Genomic DNA, 17,054 nt, shown 5'->3' with positions numbered 1-17,054 from the left:
TGACCGAGCATGGGTGCGTGCGTGTGTGCAAGTGCATATGTTGGTCAGGGTGCTAAGCAGACACCACCACCATTGTGTGATACCTTAATCACTCCTTTCTCATGCCCAAGATCTGCTAGTGCCCGCAAGGTGCTGGTGCTTAACTCCCACAATGCAGTGAATTCAGACAACAGGATTGGTTGTTGAGTCTCAAGCCAGGCCTAAGCACAGATGAACCTCAGAAAATGGGAGCAGGGAAGGGGTCCTTTCTAGCAGGTCAGAGGAAATAGGTACCTTCCTCCCGCCTGGAAATGCTATATAAGACTGTGAGAGTGGAATGGCGTGTGGGCGCATGTATTGGGAGAGAGGGCCTGGGTTTGATCCAATACTCTGTAAATTAAACACAATGGCACAGAACTTAATCCCAGTACTGGGAGGTAGAGGCAGGAGAATAAGAAATTTAAGGTCATCCATATCCTTCAGTGACTTTGAAGCTAGCCTGGGCCCTGAGACCCTGCCAGAAAAAGAGATGGGGAATGTAAGGTTGAAGATGAACAGGATGCAGTGGCCTGACGCTGGGGCACTGACTTGTCAGTCGTATACACAGTGGGAGCCTTTGAGGGTTCTGAGCAGGTAAAGGATGATTTGAAGGTGGTGGTTTGGGATTACTGCAGGCAGAGGCAGAGCTGGAGGAATTCAGTAACTCTGAGTGGCATGCTTGCTTTAAATTACACATGCATGGCACAGATTCAGAGCCAGAGAAGAATCCACTTAGGAGGAGAGAGGTTCAGGCCAGACCAACAGCTGAGGTGAGAAGGAAGGTCAGACATTACAGAGATAGTTTAAGGCAAGGGTGAAGAGAGCAGGAGTCAACAATGAACTATGCTCTCGCGGTTAGAATGGTGGGCAGTGAGGCTGAGAAGACAGCATCCAAGGGAGTGGCTGAGGCTAGACAGAGATTACAGTATCAGCCAATACAGCTGAGTGTGTGTACCCCAGACAGGACGTGCTCTCAAGCTAGGGCGGCCTGGTTGTTAGCATGCCTGTCTAGCATGCACAGAGCCCTACACTGTCGGATGCCCAGCACTGCATAAAACTTAATAGGAGCATAATGGAGCATGTTTATCATCTCAGCACCTAAGGAGGTAGAAACAAGAGAGTCCTGAGCTAGGTAGTGAATTTTAGGCTTGAGCTGCAGTGAGACCTTGTGCCAAAAAGGAACTGTTCTACATGCCCTCAGCTTTCCGAGGAAGGAGGCTCATCTGTAGCTTCACTTCTCATTTGGGGTAAAAGTAAAGAACATTGGGGCTTTTTAGTTTTTGTTTTTTATGTACATGGGTAGGGGGTGTTATTTGTTTGAGACATGGTCTCATATGTAGCTATAGATGGTCTAGAGCTGGCTAGCTATATAGAATAGGCTTGCCACAGACTCAGAGAAATCTTCCTGCCTCTGTCTCCTGAGAGCTGGATAAAGGTGTATGCCATCATGCCCTGCTTTTTTATAAAGTGGATCTGGTCCTTGTCCATGTTAGGTAAGTGGTCTACCACTGGGCTATACTGTCCCAACACTTACACACCTGTAATCCCAGGAGGCTGAAGGAGGGTCACATGATCACATGATGAAGACTACACAGGGAGTGAGATCCTGACTTGGCAAACAAGACGATGAGATGTTGGAGTGTAAGGCGCTGCCGCATAACCTAACATTTCCGTTCAGTCACTGGGGCAGCGTTTGGGTTTGAGAAGGTCGCCACCACATAAGCTTATTTTCTGTTGGTGGAGTTGTAAAGTATCCTTTAGTTACTCTATAAACAACATACTCTTTTCTCAGTCATATTTCTGTACTTTGTTAGATTCTGGTGTGAAAACGAAAAGTGAATTTAAATATCAGGGGTGTCGATGATGCACATCAGAAATCCCTGAACATGAGGGTGGATCCAGGAGGAACAGCAGAGGCTTTACAAAATAAACAAAGGAAAAGCTAGGCAGGATGATGTTACGTGCCTCATGTTTTACACTCTGATATTTCTCTCTCTCTTCAGGAGCCCAGATGACCATTATGAGCCAGGCCTGTGCAGAAAGGTGTAACATAATGAGACTGGTAGATCGTCGGTGGGCTGGCATTGCCAAAGGAGTAGGCACACAGAAGATTATTGGAAGGGTGCATCTAGGTGAGTGAAGGCGGGCAAGTTGCTGCTTTTTATATTCTTTTTTTTTTTTTTTCAAGACAGGGTTTCTCTGTATAGCCCTGGCTGTCCTGGAACTCACTTTGTAGAACAGGCTGGCCTCGAACTCAGAAATCGGCCTGCCTCTGCCTCCCGAGTGCTGGGATTAAAGGCGTGCGCCACCATGCCTGGCAAGTTGCTACTTTTTAAAATAGGGATTTTGTAGGGTAGTGAGTTTTAATGTTCTTTCACAGTACCTCTGACTGGTCTAGCATGTCCTTGAAAGCGAGTGGGTGTGTGTCCTTGGGTACAGGTGCTCCTCTGCAGGTCAGAGGGCAACACTGGGGATTGGTGCCCACCCTTCCATAAGTCCCTGGACTTGATTTCAGGTTGCCAGGCTTTTGTGGCAAGCAATTTCATGCTAAGACACCTTGCTGACTATGGAGTGTGGCTTCTTTCCCTCCAGCTTGACTTGGTCAAAGTCATTTCCCTCAGAGTGTTAGGCACTGCATTTTGATCTCCCGGTGGTCATCATAGCTGTGGAGAGGCTTAATATTCTTGGGCTATGTGGCCCTCTCTCCTCTCAGCTCCCTGTAGGGTGTTTCCATGTGCCTGTGTATGCTTCTCTTCATTTCTTGTATTCAAGTGTTAGAGGATATTATAGTTTGGAATAGCAAGTATCCTTCAGTTCCATGATGGAAGCCAGTGCCTAAGCACACTCTACAACCAGACTGTCCCCCAGCCCCTTGATGTACTCCCATGTGATTCAGTCAAAATATTCTCCTGTGCTAGGTTTATCTTCCACATTCTGAGTTGTGTGTGTGTGTCTGTGTCTGTCTGTCTGTCTCAAGGAGAGTGGGGGTAAGATATTGGTGGATCCTCAGAATGGCTATTTTCTAAAAATAAAAGACCTTTCTGTACTGTGGAGATATAGCAAGTATGTTTATGTCCATAGTGATTCTAGAGCCCATCAAGTAGGCTGTAGGATTGACTTCACAGACTCTTTGTTGCATGAACTGGCAAAACATAGGTAACAAGGGCCGTTTCCAGCACATGAGTTATATGCATTCCAGGGACCCAACTCAAAATGACAGACTTACTTAAGAGGGGTGTGTGTGTGTGTGTGTGTGTGTGTGTGTGAACTTCTTGCTACTTTTGTTTGTTGTAACTCAACTTTGTGGTTTTGTTTTTTAAAGATTTGTTATATTTTATATATATATATTCCTGGGTTTTTGTTTTGTTTTTTGGTCCTACTTGTCTCTGTTGCCTTTGTAGTTCAGAAGAGGACATCAGATCCTTTGTAATTAAAATTATGGGTTGTTGTGACCCTCCATCTAGGTGCTAGGACCTAATCTGGGTGCTATGAAAGAGTACCCAATGTTTAAAAGCTGGACACCCATGCAGGTCTCAGTTAGTTGCTTTTCTAGCTATCATCACCATCTGCATTCTATGGAAATGCACATGGAAATCTTAGAGCAAGAGAGGTTTGAGGTGTTCTGGCCCAGCTCTCAAGGCAAACTTAATTTCGTTTAGGTATCATGTAGGTGAGTTCAAGGTCAGCCTGAGTGATACTAAAAAGGTCCAGGGCTACTTAAAAAAAATTCCTGCCTCAAATAAAGAAAAAACAAAACAGAAACAAATTTCAACCTTCCCCTTTTTAGTTTTGATTGTCATTTCCTTTTTCTAATGGTTTTTTGAATACATCTCATGTAGTCCATTCAGACTTGCTTTGAACTCCACCTGCCACATGCATAGCTTACAGTGTAAGCAACACTACGTCCAGCTGAGGAATTTGCCTGAGAGCACTACAAGTGCTGTGTGCACATGTGGACACATCTGTGGAGGCTGGAGCTTGATGCCCAGTATCTTTTCCTCTTACTCTCTACTGTTGTCTTTGAAAAGGTCTCACAGAACTAGGGACTCTGTAGCAGGGCTGGATGGTTTTCCAGCCACCTCCAAGATCTTCCGGTCTAGTCTCACACTTGCACAGCAAACACTTTGCCAATTCAACCACCTTCCAACCCACATGTGGGCTGTAATCTGGACAATTTACATATGTGTACAGTGAGGCTGGTCTGACTTCCAATTCCTCTCTTTGTATATATGCAGCTAGGTGACTCACACTTTTAATCTCAGCGCTTGGGAGATGGAGGCAGGGAGATCCAAGTGTTAGAGGCCAGTCTTCAGAGAAAGTTCAAAGCCAGCCAGGGCTATACAGAGAAACCCTGTCTTTGGGGAAAAGAGGTTTGCCTTGAGCACATGAGGTTGTGTAGGAACAAAATAGACAGTAATGTTTGCTAGAAATATGTATAACACTAAAATGATTAAAGCAGAAATTAAGATAGACAGATGATAGGAATATAGGAAAGAACACTGTGTTTTTCTTTTTTAAAGATTTATTTTTATTTATGCGTATATGTCTGTAAATGTATGCCATGTGTATGCACGTGCCCTTAGAGGCTAACTTGAGTTACAGACAGTTATCAACTGCCTGACATAGGTCCTGCAGGAGAACTGATCTCAAATCCTTTGAAGAACAGCAAGTGCTCTTTCCTTTCTCCTTCCTTTCTTTCTTTCTTTCTTTCTTTCTTTCTTTCTTTCTTTCTTTCTTTCTTTCTTTCTTTCTTTCTTTTTTCGTTTTTTTTGTTTTGTTTTGTTTTTGTTTTTGTTTTTTTTTTGTTTTTCGAGACAGGGTTTCTCTGTATAGCTCTGGCTGTCCTGGAACTCACTTGGTAGACCAGGCTGGCCTCGAACTCAAAAATCCGCCTGCCTCTGCCTCCCGAGTGCTGGGATTAAAGGCCTGTGCCACCAGGCCTGGCCTCTTTCTTTCTTTCGCTTTCTTTCTTTCTTTCTTTCTTTCTTTCTTTCTTTCTTTCTTTCTTTCTTTCTTTCTTTCTTAGCTTTATTTATTCTTGTATATTACGAATCTTCTTGTCTTTATGTACATCAGAAGAGAACATCAGGTCATAGGTGGCTGCTGGGAATTGAACTTAACGACCCCTGGAAGAACAGTCGACCACTGAGCTGTCCGTCCTCACTCTTTGGTTTTCTATTCCTTCATTTGGGAACGAAGCATATAGTTGTTCAGTGTGTTTTATATTGGGCACATATTTCACACACTCTACCACCAGCCTGGTAGACCTTTAATAAGTATATAAAAAGTGATTGGTAACTACTAGAGAGTTAACTTCATTGCTGCCATTTTCTTAATCTTCATAATGTTTGCTCTTTTCTCCTGCTGAGCGTGGGTCCTGATGGTGTTCATAACAGTAGCTCCGTCCTGTCCACTTCTTTGCTTTTCAGCCTGTCTAATTGTTGTGCTGCCCCAGGTTGACTGAGGCCCAGGCACAGTTCACCCTGGGCCCGTGAAGCCAGCATCAGTAATATCTTTTCTCTGTGCTTTAGCTCAGGTTCAGATTGAAGGCGATTTTCTGGCATGTTCCTTCTCGATTCTGGAAGAACAGCCTATGGACATGCTTCTGGGTCTGGACATGCTTAAACGGCATCAGGTAATTAAAAGCTTTTATATGTGGACACTCACGTGCGTGGAGGCTAGAGGCTGATGGCAGGTGACCTCCTCAGTCTCCACTTACCTGTTTCAGAGAGTACTTCTCACTGAACCAAGAGTTCACCAATTTGGCAACACTGGTTGGGCAGCAACTCCAGGGAGCCTCCTGGGTCCATCCCCCAGTGCTAAGATTATAAATGGGTACTGTTGCACCAGGCTTCCTATAGTGGGAAAATCCAAACTTAGGTTCTCATGCCTGCACATCAAAGACTTTACCAAGTAAGAGAGCACGCTCCAGCACCCCCCAGCCTGTGCTTTCTTTGCTTTGTGTTTTGTGGTGGTGGTGGTGGTGGTTGTCATGTGGCCCCGCTGGCCTGGAGCTAGCTCACTGTGTGAAGCAGAGTCCCGGGAACTTGCTCTTCCCTCTGCCTCTCGCACGTGGGATAGCAGGTGTGTCCCATCGTGCCCAAGCACTGCCCTATTGCTGTGTCTCTAGGATTCACATCAGTTCTGTCAGTTACAAGGGTTGACAAAACAAGAACCATGGAAATCTCCTTGGTAGATGCTATCATCATACAGAGTTGAAACAATTTGTCCTTACAAATAGAGTCAGCCAGTTGGGTATGGTGGCGCATGCATTAATCCGAGTACTTGGGACAGAGAGTTGTCAGCCATCTGTGAGGCCAACCAGAGTCGCACAGTGATACCCACCTCAAAACAACAAGGTGGGCTTTGGAGGAGCACACCTTTAATCCAGCAGTTGGGAGGCAGAGGCAGACAGATCTTTGAATTTGAGGCCAGCCTAGTCTACACAGTGAGTTCTAGGGCAGCCAGGGCTACACAGAGTCTTTCTCTGGAAGACAAACAAACAAAAAAACTGAACAGCAGAAATCTCTTTGTAAAACCTCTAGGGATAAGTTAAATCTTGTCTGTTTTGACATTAGTAGTTTTATTATTTGTTTTAATCTTTAAAGAATTGGATTTATTTTTATGTGTATTTTGTTTATAAGGATGTCTGTGTACCACATGCTTCATGTGCCGTTCCAGGTAAAAAGAGATTGTTGGATGCCCTGGATCTCAGGGTCAGATGGTGAGGAGCCACCGTGTAGGTACAGGTGCTGGGGATAGAAGGCCCTCTGCAAGAACAAGTGCTCCTTTTTTTTTTTATTTTTCTTTTACTGAAAAGGCTTTTTTTCCTTCACATGATATATATCCGGATTATGGTTCCCTTTTCTCTCCTCCCAGTCCCTCCCCATCACCTCTCCCATTCAGATCCACCTTTGTGTCTCATTAGAAAACAAACAGGCTTCCAAGGAATTATGATATGATAAGATAAAACAAGAATGGAAAAACAGACGAGGCACAAGGAACAGAGGTTACTGGTTTGCCGGCTCAGGAATCGTAAAACCCCACTAAACTGAAGCCATAATATACATGCAAAGGGCCTGATGCAGCCCCGTGCAGGTCCTGTGCTTGTCTCAGATCCCGTGAGCAGTGACCATGCTGATGCAAGGGCCTTGTTGTCTTGGTATTCTCATCCCGTCTGGCTCTTCCACTCTGTCTCGTCTTTCTCAGGGTTCCCTGATCCTGAGGGAAGAATGAGACATCCTGTTACAGAGCTGAGCAGTGCTTGACCGCTCGGCCTCTCGGGCCCCAGCGCTTGTATCAGTCAAGCTGTGCAATTACGGTTCTGATTTAAAGCCAGGAGGTCGGAGGTTGGCTTTGGTTTGTTTTCCTCCATCCTTTTCTGAGATGCTGATTAAACAGTGGTAAGAAGGAGCCTTGGGGTTTCAAGGCTGAAAAATGAAAATGCCTTGTTCACACAGGGAGAATTTTCTGACAGGACATTAATCTGTGATGATACTTGTGTTCCTCATGTAAACCTGAAGTCTGTCATGCTCATGGCAGAACATTTGGTAGTGTCTGCTGAGTGATGACACACCGAGTCAGCCTTCATGCCACTGCTGCGGTGTGAGGCAGAGGAGCACCTGCCTGCTATATGGAAGATACTGGATTCAGGCCCCTAAAAACAAAAAGCCTTGAGGATCCGTGTGTATTCTATTGACGTAGTGTTGTAACTAGAAGGAATGAGTGTGTTTGTATAAATGGAGCCTGCATTATTCCTTTGTCAGTGTCTTGCTGTCATTTAGCATGCATGGGTATTTTCTAACTTTACAGACATACATAGGCACACACAGCTGTCAGACCGTAAGTAGAGATGAAACACACAGGAAGGGATACTAGGGATAAGAAGTAAAGTGGCCATGCAGCCCACTTGTAATCCCACCACTTGGGAGCCTCAAGCAGATGGATGAGGAGGTCAAGGATGGTCTGGACTCTAGACCCTCTCAGAGAAGAAATCAAGAGGGCCTAGGAATAACTGGACAGGTGAAGTGCTGCTAGCTGCAGTGGCCCTGCGAGTGTGGTGATCTCAACTTGATTCCCAGAGCCCTTGGGCTGTGGTGCCCGCCATAGTCTCTCCCCTCCTCGCCAAGGCAGGGCCTGGAGGCAGGGCTGCGTGGAAGCTTACTCACGGGTAGCTGGCTCGGAGTGGCAGACCCGAGAGAGGCAGAGTCAGCTTTACCATCAGCCTATCTCTAAATCAGAAGAAGCCTAGGGAGCTGGAGTAGCGCACACCCGGAGACAGGTGGGAGGAGGGGCAGGTTGAAGGCTGGCTTAGGTTGCTAAGTGAGTTGGGGGTCATCCTGGATTACATAGCAAGACTTAAGTGTCCAAAGCCAGAATAAAATTGATGCTTTCAGTGTGTGGTAAGGTTATGTCTGTTTTTATTGTTAAACCATCTCTTTTCCTAGTAGTTTTATTTGTTGAGTGGGGAACCAAGAATTTATTTCTCTGTGGGATGCTTTATCTGCTGTTGTTCTTTTTACTTTATTTTTCCCACTTCTGAAGTGTTCTATTGACTTGAAGAAAAATGTTCTGGTGATTGGCACCACGGGCTCACAGACCACCTTCCTTCCTGAGGGGGAGTTACCAGAGTGTGCTCGCTTGGCATATGGAACCGGGCGAGAGGACATACGGCCAGAGGAAATTGCAGACCAAGAATTAGCAGAAGCCATTCAAAAATCAGCCGAGGATGCAGGTATTGGACTGACGGTTTGAGTAGAGCTGTGTGCTTAGTGAGGTAAACACCTTTCTAACTTATGTGCAGTTTCACTGGTCAGCAGTAGGTATGTTCACTGTCTTCTTGCCTCTTCCTCCTGTCTCTCTTTACCACTGGACAGGAAATGCAACTCGATAGTAGAGTGCTTGTTAACACATACAACAGAAGCACTGGGCTTAGTCCCCAGTACCACAGACTCAGGAGGAAATAATCAGAGTGCAAGGCTAGCTTGGAATATTTGAGATGCTGTCTCAAAAAGGAGGAGAGAGGGTGGGCGGGGCTTTGCATTGCCATGGCTCAGCAGGTAAAGGCACGCGCCACAGAAGCCTAGAAATCAGCCTGTAGGAAAGTGGAGGACAGCACCAACTCCACGGTCACCCTCTGACCCAGGCGTGCCCACACATACATACCATCATTTAAAACAAAAACCTTTGAAGGACTCACATTTGAACAGATGAAGAAAACGGGGAGTGGCAGCCACCTGCAAAGCATCACCTGAGATGAGACAGCGGGATCCCAAGCTCAGACCCAGCCCAGGAGACACACCCGGTCCAAAAGGGAAAGAAAAAAACAGGAGCCTGGAACGGTGGCACACATCTTAATACCATCACTCAGTCACAGTGAGTCTCTGTGACTTGAGGCCAGGCTGTCTACATAGTAATTTCAGGCTCTGGGGCTGGCTACACAGTGAGACCTTGTTTCTGAAAAACAGAACAAGAGGAACAAGAGCCCAGTTCTGTGCTCAGGGTTAGGTTGTCACTTGCTTGGATACTTCCAAAACATCCTGTTTTGTCCATAAAGAAAACTACAGGCCGGGCAGTGGTGGCACATGCCTTTAATCCCAGCACTTGGGAGGCAGAGGCAGGAGGATTTCTGAGTTTGAGGCCAGCCTGGTCTACAGAGTGAGTTCCAGGACAGCCAGGGCTACACAGAGAAACCCTGTCTCGAGAAAAAAAAAAAAAAAAAAAAAAACAAAGGAAACTACAGTAAGCACACTTCAAGACCAGCAATATTTCCCTGGAACTGTGCTTCATTTTCTCAGCCTGTTTATTGATCTGAAGGAAGGCATTATTATTGTGACTCCATAGTAAAAATGTTTATAGGAAGTGCTGCCCACAGAGAAGAACCAGTGATGAGGGTAAATTTGCATTAATCTAATACAGTATTTGTGTTTCCTGAGGTAGAGGACCTCTGAGAACAGGATCCTTAACTCGTAAATCTGAAGACAGCACATAGTCTTCTGAGATAAATAAATCAAAATAGTTTTGCTGAAATGCCCTGTTACAGGACAGTGACTCTGAGGTGCATTTTCTACCAACTGAAAAAACATTAACTTTTAACTGAGTTCTCATGAAGTCTTGGGTCACGATTATTCATCAATGTGACAGTCTCACGCTTTGCTCTTTCTGGTAAAGTGTCTTAGAGTACAAACTCATGGGATAGCTTTCTCCTCAAGGCAAAAATAATATATTTGAATAGCAAACTGCAAGGTCTTGTTACGTTTCCTGGAGAACTCCCAGGTGTAACTCTGGAGTGTGATCAAGTAGCTGATGGAGCCTCGCATCAGCTGGTCATGTTGCACTTTGTGTCATCTGGAGTTTTGGTTGAAACTAAGGTAATTTTTAAAAAGAGGGAGAATTTTGAATTAGCAGCAATCATTTTAATCTCAAAAGGTCAGCTTGAGTAAGCTCCTTCACCTCCTTAGCCTGTGGACAGTGATTTGATAGAGAAAGGATGCTGACAATTTAAAATATCTCCCTCTACCCACCCACTGATGGCAGCAGTGTTGCTAACCCAGTGACAGCTTCCTTCCTGTTGCACAGCTTAAATACAGTATAGGTGCTAAAGTGGGATCAGCACATGGACGCGGGGCAGTTTTCCCATGGAACCTGTGCTATTGACATGTGGGACCTATGCTGATCCATGTAGTGTTTAAACAGTCTAACGAAGGCGGGCGTGGTGGCACACGCCTTTAATCCCAGCACTCGGGAGGCAGAGGCAGGCGGATTTCTGAGTTCGAGACCAGAATTTGTCCTGGTCTACAGAGTGAGTTCCAGGACAGCCAGGGCTATACAGACAAACCCTGTCTCGAAAAACAAAAAACAAACAAACAAAAAAACAGTCTGATGATTCTGCAACAGTAGTATTTGAGAACTGACTGCTTAGGATCATGAAAATGACACAACTCTGGACATGAGATGAGAGTATTTTCAACAAAGTATTTCTTTAACTAATGAGGGTATCACCCCCTTTTGTATCACCATCCATTGACTTTGTCTAAAGTCAGTGGTAGCACTGTCAGAACTGGTCTGTTGGCTGGCTGACTGGGAAGACAGCAGCAGATGGAAATTAAACTTGGTTTTTTTCTTCAGAAAACAAATCTTTAGCTGGGTGGTAGTGGCACACACCTTAAATCCCAGCATTTGAGAGACAGAGGTGGGCAGATCTCTTAGTTCAAGACCAGCCTGGTCTACAGAGCAAGTTCCAGGATAGCCAGAGCTGCACAGAGACCCTCGGTGAAAAACAAAACCAAGGAAGGAAGGAAATAAATGAGTCTCGAGCTTGGGGTGGTGGCACCTGCCTGTAAGCCACACCCTCAGAAGGTCAAGTTCTAGGCCATAGCAAGACCTCTCCAATATATATACTGAGGAATGTGGGAAATTATTGTACTTGTCCACTAACCTCGCAGAAAGAACGATGGGTCTTTGAGCAGCTCCTCTGACGGATTGGCTTTGCCTGTGGCAGTTTTGCCTCCAATACCTTTGCAGAGCTATGGACTAATTCCTTTCCTAGTACAGAAACCTTGCTGCTTCTGTTTGGAGAGAATTGAAGCACCAAAAAGTTTTTGGGATGCCCCGCTGTGGAAGCTCCTGCTTTGACGGATGGGGAGGATCGAGGACCACAGCCCTGCATGCTGTGTGGTTTCGCATTGTTAACCCACGTTTGCTTGTCTGTTTCCTAATCCAAACAGAGCGTCAGAAGCCATGATGCATGTAGTGTGTGTGTGCTGCAGCTGGAGTGGGCCCGGACCAGGTATTTATAGATGCCACATTAACCTTCCATCCTGTTGTCATCTGTGCTCTGAAAAATCTCTGTCTGGGGTCATTCTGGAAACTCAAGACCTCCTCCCTGTTCAGTCTGGTTACAGCTGGCCTGTATGTACATTTATGTGTATGTTGCCATATACACACATTGACATAAATTCTCGTTTAAGATTTGACTGGTTATGGGAACAGTCCAGGGGAAAGTCTTAGTAAAAGGTATTCATTATACCTACTGCCTCTGAGAGTTGAAGATGCTGAAGAAAAAAGAAAAGAAAGAATTGTTGGTGTCACAGCAATTTGTTGTAGATAACTGAATTTTTTAAGCCTTTTTTTTTCTTTTTAAAAAGCTGGATTTATATATATATATTATAAACTACAAACAGTAAAATTTTCATTTTATTAAGCAGAAATGAAAAGTTGAACCAAACGGCTTCCCCAGAATCATAGTTAGTAATAGGTGGACTGGGCATGCTCCTGCATCCTTGCCACCCATGCTTCAGAGGTGTGAGATGAGGCTGGACTGTATATAGAGTGAAACTCTTTAAAATAAATATTGCTGACACAGGGCTTTAGTAAGGGTTTGGAGGCTAGTTGTAATTAGACTTGTAGCATGCCATTCATATTTATTCTCATTCTCTCTCCAACTCTTTCTCTCACTCACTGTCATTTTAAGGACATTAGGAATAGTTGATGTCCTTTAGCCTTTTTTTCTAGCCCCCTGTGGTACTAGTATTTCAGTTTCAGAAGGATGACGTACATGCCGCTCTAATTAAGTACAAAGTCCAACAGGGTACCCGCACCTCTCCTGCTCTGTGGGGTGCATAGGTCCTGACACTCAGCCCAGGTGGTATATGTCCCCTATGGTGCTGGCTTGGATATTCTTTTGCAGTATGCTTTTTTATGTTAGCTGTGGTCCAAAATTGAACTTATTTCAGAGTCAGCTGTATTGATTAGATGGATAAAGCTAAGAACTTTGTAGATTTACAGGATGTAGTTTTAAACAGACAAAACATAATCCTGTTTAACACCAACTATAAGATAAGGCAGTTTTTTAAAAAGCTAGTCACTACCTTGAGGTGGTGCCACTGGCCTTTGCCTGGGAGACAGGCAAGTGGATCTCAAGGCCAGCCTGGTCTACAAAGTGAGTTCCAGTATAGCCAAAGAAACTCTTTCTCGAAAAACAAACAGAAAGAACAACATGGGCTACGTGAGATCCCATCTCAACCACAAAAAGGAAAAGCTGACAACTTCAGCTGGCCCATCCTCATGCCGCTCGCTCAGCAGGGTCTGATGAATTGATTAGAGTGACATGTGCGTCATACCTGCACTCTGTGTGACTTGGCCAGGGGAAACCCGGCACTCACACTGACGTTAGCATCTGAGTTGAATTTAATAACCCAGGGGCTGATGCTCCCAGCCTTGGTAGCGATCTATGCCTTTTAATTAAAGGTATTATGGGTGGTTAGAGACTGGTTTTTAATAGTGCCAGAGGAGTTTGAGCACTGTGGCTTCCACACTGATGCCCCCATCATGTTTGAAGGGCAATCAAGTTAGGGTGGGTCTAAGTTATTGTTGCCTATCAAAAAACTATTAACACTATTCCTCTACCCTCCTGTTGTATTCAGTGAAGTACTTACTCCTTGTGAGTTTTGTTGTACTGTACCAGAGTACATTGGGAAGCTGGGTATGATTCTGCATGTTGTAATCCCAGCACTCAGACTAAAGCAGGAAAGTCGCCACGAGTTTCAGGCTGAACAGAGCTCATTACAGAGCTAGAGATGTAGTTGGATTAGCAGAGTCCCTCCTGGCATATGGTAAACTGAGGTTTGTTTGGTCCAGAGCACTACAGAAACTGAGAACAATAATGCACACCCATAGCTCAGACACTGGGAGCCATCGTCTTATACATGAAGTCAGAGGTAAGGAAATGTTGCCTCAAATAATGCACAGTTACCAGCCGGGCGTGGTAGCGCACACCTTTAAACCCAGCGCTTGGGAGGCAGAGGCAGGTGGATTTCTGAGTTCGAGGCCAGCCTGGTCTACAAAGTGAGTTCCAGGACAGCCAGGGCTACGCAGAGAAACCCTGTCTGGAAAAAAAAAAAAAAAAAAAAAAAAACGTGAACAGCGTACTGGAGCCAACAGTGTGGTGGCCCATGCTGTAACCCCAGTGCTTAGGAGGCCGATGCACAAGGATTGCTGATAGTTAAAGGCCTATCTGGCCTTACTATAGTGAGTTGACCAGCCTAGGCCAACAGAGTGAGAACCTGTTGGGGTTGGTTGGTTGTTTTAAAGAGAGGAAAAAAGCCTTGTTATGAGAATCATCCAGTGAAGATGCAAAAGTTCACCAGAAATAAAGTAACTGCTTGATGTGATGATACACTTCCACAGTCCAGCATTCCAGAAGCTGGGCAGGAGCCTCTCAACTTTAAGGCCATCTCTGACTGTGTAGTGAGGGCCTTTCTGGAGTGAATAAATACATCAATAAGTACCATTTAAGTGTGAGCACTGACCCAACCATTGTGAAGTGAATGTTAGTAGTGCTTTCTTTACATACAGCATTTTAATGTGTATTAAGCACACACCTATTTCAGTTCCAGTGACAGATGCTACCTTACCACAGTGAGAAAGGTTCTTGGTTTTTGTTTTTTTTTTTAACATGTTTGCAAGAGAGTCCTACATTAAAAGGCCTGCTTTTATTCTATTGAGAATTCAATTCTCTGATAAGTTAGTGGTTTGCTAGCTAATCTTTTTCTCTTTTCTTTTTATTACAGAGAAAAGCAGTAAAGAATCTACCTCACTGGGAATGTCATCATTGCCGACTTCAGATGGATTTGACCATCCAGCTCCTTCAGGGCAGAGTCCTGAGGTTGGTAGCCCAACGAGTCTTGCTCGCTCTGTTTCTGCTTCCGTCTGCGCCATCAAGCCTGGTGACCCCAGTAGCATTGAATCTCTAGCTATGGAGGCTACGAAGGCTTCAGCTGAATTCCAGACAAACTCTAAGAAATCAGATCCTCCTCCTCTGCAGGTTCTTCCTGACCTTGCTTCCTCAGCAGAACGGAGTCTAGCCATGCCTTTGCATAAATCATCAAGAGAAGCATCTGCTTCAGGTAATCTGGAGAGATCTGTCGAGAAGAGAACCCAGGGCCTCAGAGTGTATCTCCACACAGGACAGGACGCTGGTTTAACTCTCACAACTACTGGGATGCATGAGTCGCAGATATTTGTGGAGGAAAAGAGTTGGCATCCAGAAAATCAGACCCCAAGTCACGTGAACAGCCTTCAGCAGCACAGAGAAACAGAGAGAGTACAGTGGGAGGCTGGACCACAGAGTGCTCCACATGGCCAGGAGTGTCTTTGTGACACAGAAGACCTTGAGCTTCCTGAAGAAGTTGTCAGTTTGGAAGCTCTGATGAAAGGTGAGCTACAGAGAAACGCTCCTCTTCCCAGTGCAGAGAAGGGTCTTCCAGCTTCAGGACTCTGTAGCTGTTCATGCTCAGAAGCCCTGATGGAAGTCGATAGAGCTGAACAGTCTCTGGTTGCTATGTGCAGCTCAACAGGCAGGCAGGATGCTGTCATCAAGAGCCCTAGTGTAGCACATCTCGCTTCAGATAATCGCTCTATGGAAGTGGAGACATCACAGTCTAACCCCTCCTGTGAACCTGTGGAACATTCCATCTTGACTCGGGATTCGCAGCTCCCAGAAGATAATGTTGAAATGTCTACAATGGATAACAAAGATGACAGTTCCTCTTCCCTTCTAAGTGGTCATGGTCAGCCCTCTGTGGAATCAGCAGAAGAATTTTGTTCGTCTGTCACAGTGGCCTTGAAAGAACTCCATGAGCTTTTAGTCATTAGCTGTAAAACAGCTTCAGAAGGCTCACCTGAGGCCGTCACCTGTCAGTCAGAAACGGGGGCTGAGGGCCGAGCAAGGGTTCCAGACCTTACAGGAAGGAGGACCCAAAGTGAGCATCTGACCCCGAGGGACCAGTACCCACAAGGCTCCTGTCACCAGGCCACCTCTGAATCAGGAAAGACAGAAATCATAGGGACTGCCCCTTGTGCTGCGGTAGAAGATGAAGCATCCATTAGCTTTGGAGGTCTCGGTGATGGCTTGTCACCTGGCCGAGAAAGTGTCCACAGATCAACAGAGTCAGCCAGGAAGAGCTGTTCTGTCGCCATAGCCTCAGCTAAACTGTCCGAGCAGTTGCCCTGCATCTCAGGGGTAGAAATAGCACCTAAACTTGCAGCAGGTGAGGGTGCCCACAGTCAGCCTTCTGAGCATGTGCAGAATCCAGGCCCAGACAGGCCGGAGACCAGCAGTGTCTGTCCTGGGGCTGGGTTGCCCCTTAGTGGATTGGACCAACCTCCCACACTGTCCTTGTCCACCCGCTCTGTTCTTCCACCGTTCATCTTTCCTGCAGCAGATGTTGACAGGATTCTTGGTGCCGGCTTCACTCTGCAGGAAGCCCTCGGGGCTCTGCATCGAGTTGGTGGGAATGCAGACCTTGCCCTTCTTGTCTTGTTAGCAAAGAACATAGTAGTCCCAACATAATTGTGGGAAGTGGACTAGGCCGCACTTCATTCCTTTTGAAAAAGCCCTTTTCACACCAATATAATATACTATACTACACACACACACACACACACACACACACACACACACACACACAATGTGTAGAAAATCTGCAAGCAAAATGTTGAGCCAGATTTTTTTTTCCAGCCAAAGTAATTTATGATCTTTTGTCTGATGAATTTGTCTATTCTACTTGTTAAAATTTGGGCCTTTTAAATGTATTGGCAGTATGTGCATACAAAGCTTTTTATTCTCATTAAGATGATGTATTCTGGAATAAAGCAGATGGTTTTGTGTATAGCATACCATTTTAGAATGAGTGAGTGCTTCGAAAGCAGGAGTCATGAGGAGCCTGCCATCTATGGACAGGGGATGGCTTTTAACAGGAAGTTGGAGAAGATAATAACTTCTAGAGTTATATGTTTTGATTTGTGCTCAGGGTTGACATTTAAGTAAGGCGAGGGGAGGGGGCTTACACCTTGGGCTGTCTTGTGCATCATAGGCTGCTGCATGGACTGATTGCCAGATACCTTCATGACCATGGGTAGGGTGTGGGGAAAGTCACATTAGAGTGGAACATGGTGCTACTTGTATTTTAAATGGGAAGGGAAAAATCGAGATCATAATTCTATTTGTAAATGTCAAGGACTGTGAGCTAAAGATA

General features: G+C 45.3%; 1 protein-coding gene across 3 annotated transcripts in view; it reads left to right on the top strand.

Annotated features, from left to right (window-relative positions):
* Positions 1 to 16,533, top strand: part of LOC110322940 (protein DDI1 homolog 2) — a 39,918-nt gene extending 23,385 nt beyond the window's left edge. Inside the window, exons 6-9 of one of the 3 annotated variants that reach the window (XM_029539507.1) lie at positions 2,022 to 2,150; positions 5,550 to 5,653; positions 8,563 to 8,752; positions 14,589 to 16,533. In XM_029539507.1, coding sequence (XP_029395367.1) covers positions 2,022 to 2,150; positions 5,550 to 5,653; positions 8,563 to 8,752; positions 14,589 to 16,369 — 2,204 coding nt within the window. In that variant the 3' untranslated portion in view covers positions 16,370 to 16,533. Of the gene's footprint in view, positions 1 to 2,021; positions 2,151 to 5,549; positions 5,654 to 8,562; positions 8,753 to 11,744; positions 11,807 to 14,588 lie in introns of those variants that run through there. The other 2 variants (XM_021199903.1, XM_029539508.1) reach the window with 2 other exon arrangements.
* Positions 16,534 to 17,054: the final 521 nt, after the last annotated feature.

The sequence above is a fragment of the Mus pahari genome, chromosome 6 (genome assembly GCF_900095145.1).
Source record: "Mus pahari chromosome 6, PAHARI_EIJ_v1.1, whole genome shotgun sequence".
NCBI classification, from domain to species: Eukaryota; Metazoa; Chordata; class Mammalia; order Rodentia; family Muridae; genus Mus; species Mus pahari.
The sequence above is the reverse complement of the archived record's forward strand: the minus strand, read 5'-3'. Positions and strand labels throughout refer to the sequence as shown.